The 10,358-nt window shown below is 42.6% G+C and overlaps 1 protein-coding gene across 3 annotated transcripts in view; it reads right to left on the reverse strand.

Annotated features, from left to right (window-relative positions):
* Nucleotides 1–5,625, reverse strand: part of PGAP1 (post-GPI attachment to proteins inositol deacylase 1) — a 492,260-nt gene extending 486,635 nt beyond the window's left edge. For 2 of the 3 annotated variants that reach the window (XM_063430207.1, XM_063430208.1), the window contains exon 1: nucleotides 5,222–5,624. In XM_063430207.1, coding sequence (XP_063286277.1) covers nucleotides 5,222–5,353 — 132 coding nt within the window. In that variant the 5' untranslated portion in view covers nucleotides 5,354–5,624. Of the gene's footprint in view, nucleotides 1–5,221 lie in introns of all 3 variants that reach the window. The other variant, XM_063430206.1, reaches the window with a different exon arrangement.
* Nucleotides 5,626–10,358: the final 4,733 nt, after the last annotated feature.

Consider the following 10,358-nt stretch of genomic DNA (forward strand, 5'->3'; position numbering starts at 1 on the left):
TGTTTCTGTTAGCTAGTGTATGCGTATCTGTCAGTGAATGTGTGTGTGTGTATTTAGAATGCGGGGCGGGGGGAAAGGTTGGGTGGGGGTGGCGCCTGAGTTTTGTCCTGCCTAGGGCAGCACAAAACCAGGATACACCACTGCCCCCGACTGCGAACTGCTGCAGGTGAATGGCACCGGCCATGTTTGTCAGCCGATTTCAAATCGGCTGACACATGGTAAATACTGATCGCAGTGACAGCTATTCATTGTGATCAGAGGTTGCAGACCGCGGTCACTGGGCACAGGAGGGCTGCCTGGGTGGCCAGGCATGCCCCCAGACCGCGATCTGCAACAGGCTAATGGCGCCGGCCACGTGGGCAGCAAGAACAGCTAGGACATTCTATGCCACCCACCAACGTTTATTGCCAGCCCCTTAAGGACAGCATAGAACGCCCGCCGTCCTGAAGGGGTTAATGTCTATTCAGTGTGTCTCTTTCCCTAAAGGTCTATTTACTGCAATTTAGAGTTTAGTTTAGTAAACCTCTGAGAGAATGTAGTTGCATTCATGAGGGGGCGGCAAGAATCCTTGCACCGGCCCTGTGTACACATATGAATAAAAATATATATACCTGTCCACCGACGCCGAAAAGGCGTTTGACAGGGTGGACTGGGTCTTCATGTCCGAGACCCTGAGACACATGGGATACGGACAACACCTGCGGAACTGGGTAGCTGCGCTATACACCACGCCAACAGCACGCATTCAAGTAAACAGAGCACTAACTAGCCCATTTAACATCTGCAACGGCACACGCCAGGGCTGCCCCCTGTCCCCACTCCTGTTTGCCCTCACTCTGGAACCCTTCCTAGAGGCGGTCAGACGGGACGGGGGTATAACGGGGTGCCGCGTGGGCGGGAGAGAGCACCGGGTGGCGGCATATGCCGATGACATGCTCTTTTTCCTGGAGAAGCCCAGAATATCTATACCAAATCTCCTGGAGGCATTTCGTCAATACAAACAGGTATCCAACTTGCAACTCAACCTGGATAAATCAGAGGCGATGCCGCTCACGCGAGACAGAGCCCTCCAACTACACATCCGAACACACTTCCCCTTCAAGATATGCACGACCAAACTGCAATACCTCAGAGTGTGGCACCCGCAAGACTTAACACATATCTACCAAATAAATTTCGCACCCTTACTCGCAACCTTGCAAAAAGATATAAAACGCTGGACAACCCAATACATATCTTGGTTTGGCCATATAAACGCCAATAAAATGAATGCTATGCCTTGCATACTATACTTGTTCCAAACTCTACCCACAATTCTCCCACGGACGTTCTTCCAGAATCTAACGACAACCATTAGACAGTTTATCTGGAACCAGAAACCAGCGCGCATTAGGAAGTCGATCCTAGAAAGACCAAGGTGCGAAGGAGGCATGGGCTTGCCGTCAATCCTCACGTACTACCAGGCAACACACCTACACCGACTGGTCGACTGGCACGCTAGCCCTAGCGCAAAGCAGTGGGTGGTCCTGGAAAAACAGCAAACTCATGGGGGAATCGCCGCCAAACTTTGGCTAGGAGAAGCAACATACAAGGAACTGAGCACGGGGAACCCAATGATAGATGCCACACTGAAGGTCTGGTGTGGGATACGCTACTCCAAGAGGCTCACATCATCGCCCAACCCGCTCACGCCCATAACTTATAACCCGGAACTAGCAGGGGGGTTGAACCCGGCCGACTTAAAGAACTTCGGAGCAACGGACTGGGTTCACGTGCATCAGTGGTGCAACGGACCGGCCCTCAAGCCCATGGCCGAATTGCTACAAGACCGTAGGCCGAGCGGCCTAGACGAATTCCGCTACCACCAACTAAAGACCTATGTTGCCACTATAACGGGCAAGGACCACCTACACCGCCCACTATTACACCTAGAACAACTATGCGCAGCTAGACAACACCTTACGCATGGGGTGTCACACCTATACACCACACTGCAAAGCAACGGAGACAGAGCCCTTTAGGCTTTACGGAGCGATGGGAAAGAGAGACAGGGGTTGAACTTACAGAACTCGAGTGGCTTAAAATCTTCCAACTGACACACAAAGGGACCATAAGCACGAAATTCCAAGAATGCAATTATAAAATATTGACACGATGGTACAGGACGCCAGACACCCTCCGGCATATACATGAATCAATCCCAGGCGAATGTTGGAGATGCGGCACAGAGGAGGGCACAGCTATCCACATCTGGTGGACGTGCCCCCTTATCGAGCCTTATTGGAAACGAATACATCAGACGATCAAGGAAATCACGGGAATAGACGTCCCCTTCCAACCACTGTCACTACTGCTCAACCACACACACACACCCCTGAAGACATACAAAAAGGGCCTCCTTATACACCTGCTTACCGCGGCAAAGTCGCTGAACCCGCTATTATGGAAGAGCACAGCAACACCCACCTTACAACAATGGATAGACAGAGTGGAAATGATATTTAACATGGAAATGATGACAGCCTCCATGCAGGGACGATCGGATAAGTGCGCCCTGACCTGGTTCCCATGGATGGAATACACGGCAAAGGGAGCTGCAGGAGGCGCCCCGGCGGGGCAGGGGGGCGCGCCCGCACTGGCACAACCGCCCCAACTGACAGACGTACAAATGCAAGGAACACCAAATACGGATCACCACCCCCCCCCCACTCGACTGACCCATCCCCCCCCCTCTACCCTTATGACCAGGGGCGACTTAGGGAGACACGACTCTCGAAGGCACCCACACCATTACATAACGAGACAACGAGCGGCAGTTCACCACAAAGACGGAAGGTGACCGTCGGAAGACTGCCAAGAAATATATGGGAAAGCAATAAGACAGCAAACAACCTGAACCACCTGCAGCAGAGGTTCAGTGTATAGGGATGACACTAGGAGACGACAACTGTCTACACACCCGACACGCGACCACACCGATTACTGGGGACGTCAACTACACCAGATACCCTGAAATAGTCAACACCCAGAACTGCCTAAACCAGTCAGAGCTAATGCAGACGAAAGTCACCCAACAGGGCACACAATACCATATAGGACACATGACACGACTGACCGTATAGGGCTACGATGAAGTCGCCCCAACCACTAGAGCTAGATACAGGCCATCTTTTAGCACAAAACTGATACTATTTAGTGCACAGGCGACACAGGCCACTCAACACGAAGAGATACCACATACCTCGCATTAGCCAACCTACCTCGTGTCTCATATCGACAACACTAAGGAATGATCTGAATCGAGAAGTCACCAGCAGTAGACACTAATGTACCACAGTCCTAGCAGATAAGGGCACACACAATACCGACACAACACTGGTACAACCGGACGAAACCTAGACTACGGCTACACGCACCACAACAAAACTTAACTATACACTTATAATAGTTAACTTAGTTCGAGCCAACACTCTTGGCGCCCAAGGATATTATCTAACGATTTGAATGTGAAAATAAGCGCAATGCCACAGGAGATGTGAAGATGTAATAACAGACATAGTAATCGTTGTTTTGAAATGTTAATGTCCTACGAAAAATGAAAAATAAAAAATGTCTAAAAAAAAAAAAAAAAAAATACCTATACCACAGTTTGACGGATCGCCTGGCACCCCGACCGGGTAACTCAGTCAATTGCTGCTCGTAGTACTTGCGAGCACCATAAACACTACACTGGAAGACCATAGCCATCGTAAACCCCACAAACCGCCGCAGCTTGGTTGGGGTCTCGCTGTCTTCCACCCCCCCTGGATCCCTAGATTCCATTACAACGGGGGTATCTCTTTGGCAAACAAAGCAGTTTGGTTCTTCTTGTTACACAACAGTTTCAGATTGTTGTCCTACTGGCCTTTTCCTGCACCACTGAACCTAGTCTCTACTGTGGGGGATACACAAAAACCAGTTAGGCAACTATGACATCTTTTAATACCCACAACAGCAATTTCTTCATAGGGGGAGGGAAGGCAGTGGGCTGAGCAAATAAGACACCTTTATTTCTTTTTTGCTAATTGTGTTCCATACTTTACTTAATCTTCTTTGAGAATGTAATATGTAAATTTGCTTAAAAGGACAGTATAAACATCCAGACCACTTCAGCTTATTGAAGTGGTCTGGGTGCACTGTCCCAGGTTCCTTAACATATGTGTAAAAAGGTAGACATCTGCTCCAAGGTACAGGCTTAAAACGGCAGACATTTTTGCAAAAGGCTGCTATGGTAACGCACCTTGGGAAGGAAAAAAACAATACAGAATACCTTAATACTAACTTTTTAAAATAATACAAATTTTATTTACTCCTTTGTTGTCAGATCCACACAACTGGTGCATGCACATGCCACACACACATACAACTAGGACAGACCTCAATTTCTTCTGTTGGAATGAGGCTAAGCCATAACATGCACAGCCACTAGCTCTGGAGGTTGCTACACATAATACTGTGAAACTGTGGTGTATAAAATGTCTCATTTTGTGGGATGGGGTGGCAAAATGCATCTTCGCCTGTGACCCTGCTCAAACAAGCTTACGATCTTATAAATCAGTTCCACTGAACTGATTGTGATGAGATGACAGACTTTAAATATAAAAGGTTCCAGGTGCAACTGTGGAAATGGCCACCAATGGAGATGGCCATTTGAAATTATACAGTAGTATCTGCGAGATTATTTGGGGATGCCTGGTGGCATCTGTCCATGTCATAAACAACCAGCCCATATATAGTTAAGGCAGTACTTTTAATATGCTTCTGGGTGGATGTCTATTAAAATATGAAAAACAAGTATATGCAAGGTGTGAATTCATCTGAAAATAGTTAAATAGTTTTGGGGTTTTTTTTTACAGCAAAAATGTATGTATTGATCTATATTAGTACTGCATCGTAAAGTATTCATTTCCACATGTCTGCACTTTTAATTCCTTTAGTACCAATGACAGTATGGAGACATGATTACACACAAACATGCTCTCCTCTAACATACTCCTCTTAAAATAATTAAAGGGAAAAAAGGTGCATTAGAAATATACCGAGAAAAAAAAACATTATAAAAAGGGTCCATAGGAAATCTTCCTCAGTCTGTCAGAAGGTTGAACAATTATATTACAAGCATGAAGCAAATATTTCCTTCAAGCAAAAGAACTCGAATACAGCGAACTATTTATTTTCTTACCTGAAACTCAGGATATTCGAACATGTAGGTCATGCTGCACCTGTCTGATTCATATACGATAGCTACATCTCTAACTCCAAGAGCGACCAGTAGCAATAAAATGCCATTAAACAGTGCACTGGGTAATTTCATTTCTCGGCTATTTGCAGTTCTCTTGAATAAGAATACTTATAAATTCTATATCTCATAGAAAAATACTATATAAAACGCAGCCCTTGACGTCCCAGCTACCGTGTACAGTACTGGTTATTGTAGGAGCGTATAAGGCACTAAACTCCACACGGCAGCTCTACTTCCTGACTGTCAAATGAAAGCGCCTTTTGGATTGGAGGGTTTTCATTTTCTCCACGATTGGTTATTGTTTCGCGATCAGCGATTAGTCAAATCTGAAAGGTTCTAAATGAATGCCGGCAGGTCATGATGTAAAAAGAACCTTGTGAATGAACGCTCAGAAATCGGTCAGTTTCTAAACACACATAATCATATAATATGTTAGTGTGCAGGAATGTTCCATTTGTTAGAAAATATATCAATTTACTGGGGGAACACTTTTAATTCAGATTTTTTAATAAAACAGTGACGAGTAACATCACTAATAGTATAATTTAAATAATTTAGAAGCATTAGATTTTAAAGTTTACCTCTGTCAATTATTTACAATAATGTCCCAAATGTAAGTGTATAATATTATATATGATTTATACACGTAAAGCAAGGAAAGCCCAAGGGTGCCATGGGAAGGGGGACATTTCTGACACAGAGCACCCTGCAGCCTGTCACTAATACGTTTAATAACTCCTACCTTATTCTTTAAAGTGCCCAGTCACTCTACAGCTTAGACCTGAGGCACTCATGCTGTGGCTAGTTGAAAAGTTGTGAAGCGTTAAACTGGAGGACTAAGACTGTGACTCTGATGACTCATCTGATTCTAAATTTAATGTGTTTTACTATGTAATGACAATGAAAAGGAGTCTGCCAGTATCAAACTGATATATAATCATGTGTACAAGGACTGCTAAGAACTAATAGTGAGTCGGGAGTAGCTGAAATGTTTGGGGACTTTCATTATCGTGATGCTTTAACCATGCACACTGTGTGCTGAGAGCTAATGGAGTACTACTGAATATGTGATAATGTAAGGAAGAGCTAAGAGAGTTTACATAGACACACACTGTGTCGGGAGCTCTGTTTTGCAGCTCTATGCAATCCATTACAGTCATCCTGGCTGTGTGGGATCATTATAAGTATCTATAGTATTTATTCTCAGCTCTGTTTGTGGTATGGTTATCTCTGTATTGTATGCTGCTGTATTTATTTGTTTTTTAAATATCTTTATGGCCATAGTTTTTAACCCCTTAAGGACCGGCCTGTTTTTGCGATGTTTGTACGTTAAGGACCAGAGCAGTTTTAACACTTTTGTGGTGTTTGTGTTTAGCTGTAATTTTCCGCTCTCTCATTTACGGTTCCCATACAAGTTATATATTGTTTTTTTCACGACAAGAAGGGCTTTCTTTACATACCAGTATTTATATTATGTCATATATTGTATTTAAAAAAAATAATAAAATATGGTGAAAAATAAAAAAACAAACATGTTTTTGGACTTTTACTTGAAAAATCTTTTACTTATCTACAAAAGCTAGTGAAAAAAACTGCTAAATAGATTAAAAATTTTGTCCCGAGTTTAAAAACACCCAGTGTTTACATGCTTTATTGCTTTTTTTTGTAAGTTATAGGCCTATAAATACAAGTAGGAAATTGCTGTTTCAATATATATATATTTTAAATGTATCAATAGTGACATTGTTACACCGTTATCTGTCATAAATGCCCGAAACACACCTAACATGTACATATTTTTTAAAGTAGACAACCCAGGGTATTCAAAATGGTGTATGTCCAGTCTTTTTTAGTAGCCACCTAGTCACAAACATTGGCCAAAGTTAGCATTTACATTTGTTTGTGTGTTAAAAATGCTAACTTTGGCCGGTGTTTGTGACTAAGTGGCTACTAAAAAAGGCTGAACATACCCCATTTGCAATACCTTGGGTTGTCTTCTTTTGCAAATGGTATGCCATCATGGGGCTAATTCTCATTCCTTGGCTACCATACGCTCTCAAAGGCAACCTAACCAATCTGACAAATTTCAATAAAAAAAAAAAAAGTAAAATCAAGCCTTATATTTGACCCTGTAACTTTCACAAACACTATAAAACCTCTACATGTGGGGTACTGTTATACTCAGGAGACTTCGCTGAACACAAATATTAGTGTATCAGAACAGTAAAATATATCACAGCAATAATATCCTCAGTGAAAGAGCTGTTTGTGTGTTAAAAATGCAAAAAACTTCACTTTCACTGGCAATATCATCGCTGTGATATGTTTTACTGTTTTGAAACACTAATATTTGTGTTCAGCAAAGTCTCCCGAGTAAAACAGTACCCCCATGTACAGGATTTAGGGTGTCATAGAAAGTTACAGGGTTAAACACAGTGCTAGCAAATTAAATTATCTGGACTTTTGGCCTGGGTTGGCAGGCAGGTCCCTCAAATTGCAATCATTAAAATTACTTAATTAGGTAAAAATATTACATAAATATGCACATAGAATTTTAATATATATACATATTTATATATGTGACGTCTACGTGTATATTTATGAAATTATTTATGTAATTATGTATGTGGACATATGTATATTTCGTATTATTTTTATTTATTTATTTATACATAGATATATATATCATTACATTCTAAGTGTATTTTGATATAAATATATATATATCAATATCAAAATACTGTTAGAATAAAATTGCATATATATATAATTTTTTTTAATTATTAAAAATTATTTTTATTTTTTGTTATTTATTTTTTATTAACATATTATTTGTATTTTATAATAATATATATATATATATATATATACCATATATATAGTTATTATATATATTGTATATATTTGTGTGTAATTTAAATATAAGTGTATTTTTATATTAATATACGTATATATAAATATAAAAATACACTTAGTATGACATTATATATGATATATATACATTATATATAGGTATATATAGATATAATACATGTATATATATCATATATATATATACACATATTATTTTTTTTTTTTTACACTGATTGTTTTTTTTTTTACACTTTATTTTTGATTTTACAGATGCAGGGAGACTGCCTGTCAGCACAGACAGTCCCCCTGCAGGCAGATACACAGACCCCTATTGCGGTCATGTGATCGAGTGATCACATGGCCGTGGGGTCCTGATCTGCCGAGGGGGGACTGCCCGGGCAGACAAGAAGTCCCCCTGGACCGGGAGGAGAGCTGATCGCCGCCGTGGGACCGACGGCGATCAGGTAAGTAGCCCCTGACCGTTATGACGGTTCAAGACCGTCAGCGGTCCAAATGCACATTTTACCGCTGACGGTCCTGAACCGTCAGCGGTCCTTAAGGGGTTAAAGCACCCAATTACTAGCTTCCATGAAGTGGTTAGCTAGGTGGCCGTCGTTCGTATGTGCGAACACGTGGTGGCGGCCATCTTTAGCTGCAAACACATACAGCGGTGTTTGATAGTCAAGTGCATGGAACTATAATCACGACGGCGTAAACACTGCTGGGACATCCAAAGTATGTTCAGCGGCGTTCGGTGGGAGCAAGCTCCCGAACGAAAGACATAGACTAAATCTACCCATGAACTGTTACGTTTAGTATTTTAGACTATATTGGGTATTCCCGAAAGAGACCAACCGCACAGCCTGAATTCATGGAACTCTTTTGGGCAGGAGCCTCGTGTGCGGTCGGTCAAAATATAAATTCCATGGAAATCCTTAACCCCTGAACAGATCTGGGTGATTTTTGGATATGTTGGTCACTGTCACATCCTGCTCTGCTCTGTTCTGATGTCTGGACTTGGCTTCTGGTATCCAGTACTCTTTTTGCTATTCTTGCTTAGTTTTTCTTGGCTTTTGGTTTTCTATTCTATGTCTGGTTTTCTTTATGCTGGGATTTCTGGGTTCATTCCTGTAATCCATCCCTGGGATTCCCAGTCTCCAGGTTTCATTTAAATGTTTGTTTTATTTGCCACACCCGTATGTTTCCATCTTTCATTATGTTTCAGTGTTCCTGCAGGCAGCTGCTCACTGCTTCTGTCCTTTCTTGCAGGTAAGTGCTATATATGTGTTCTGAATCTGTGGTTATTTTAGCATACATTAGGCAGTTTAGGACCTGCCAGATATGGGGTACATTGGCGTTGTTGGCAGGCTTATGCAATGTAATCATATAGTGTGACTAAATCCCCATGAATTTCATATGTAGTACTTAGTTATTTCTCCTCTTGTTTTGCCTATGTTATCTTGTTTTGTTTTAGTTTGTATACCCAGTCCATGTATAGTCCTGTCCAGTCATGCCCATGTTATGTTCATGTTTTCTTCATGTCTTGTGTATATGTTCTGGGTTTAGCTTGCTCTGGTTCTGTCTTGTTTTCATGTTTGGTGCCTATTGTCACGATTAGGGGAACCAAACACGCTAACATACACACAGAAAAGGTGCTGTACCGGACCTTAGAGTGGCTGGGCTAAGCACACAATGAATAGTCAGGAGACAAGCCGAGTAAGGGGAACCAGAAGAAAGAATAACGAGAAACAAGCCGAGGTCAAAGGGTAGGAGAAGTCACAAAGTCAGATAAACAAGCCAGAAATTACGTAACCAGAAGCAAAAGATTCAGTAGCAATCTTAGCAATCAAAGACCACAACAGGGCAGGGAGGAACAGGAAAGGTAAGTATTTAAATCATAAGGTTAATTCTGATTGGATAATTTCCAATCAGAATTAACAATCACACGTGGGAGATATCTATGCCTCCCACTGTGATTGAGGCACTGTGCCTTTAACGCCGGGTCAGGTGGCTGACCCCGGCGTGTAATAAATTGGGCGGTCTCCCAGCGTGCAGCATCATGCATGCTGCCACTGGGGGACGTAGAGGAAGACGCGGGCGGCATCCGAGGCTGGGAGGATGCCGCTCGCCGAGCGCACGAGGAGAAGGGGACCGCGGACGGCTGGAGGGTGAGTACCGCGAGTGGAGTGCAGCCTCCCCTCGCAGCCGCCCGAGGGATCCTGAC

The sequence above is a fragment of the Pelobates fuscus genome, chromosome 8 (assembly GCF_036172605.1).
Source record: "Pelobates fuscus isolate aPelFus1 chromosome 8, aPelFus1.pri, whole genome shotgun sequence".
Lineage (NCBI taxonomy): Eukaryota > Metazoa > Chordata > Amphibia > Anura > Pelobatidae > Pelobates > Pelobates fuscus.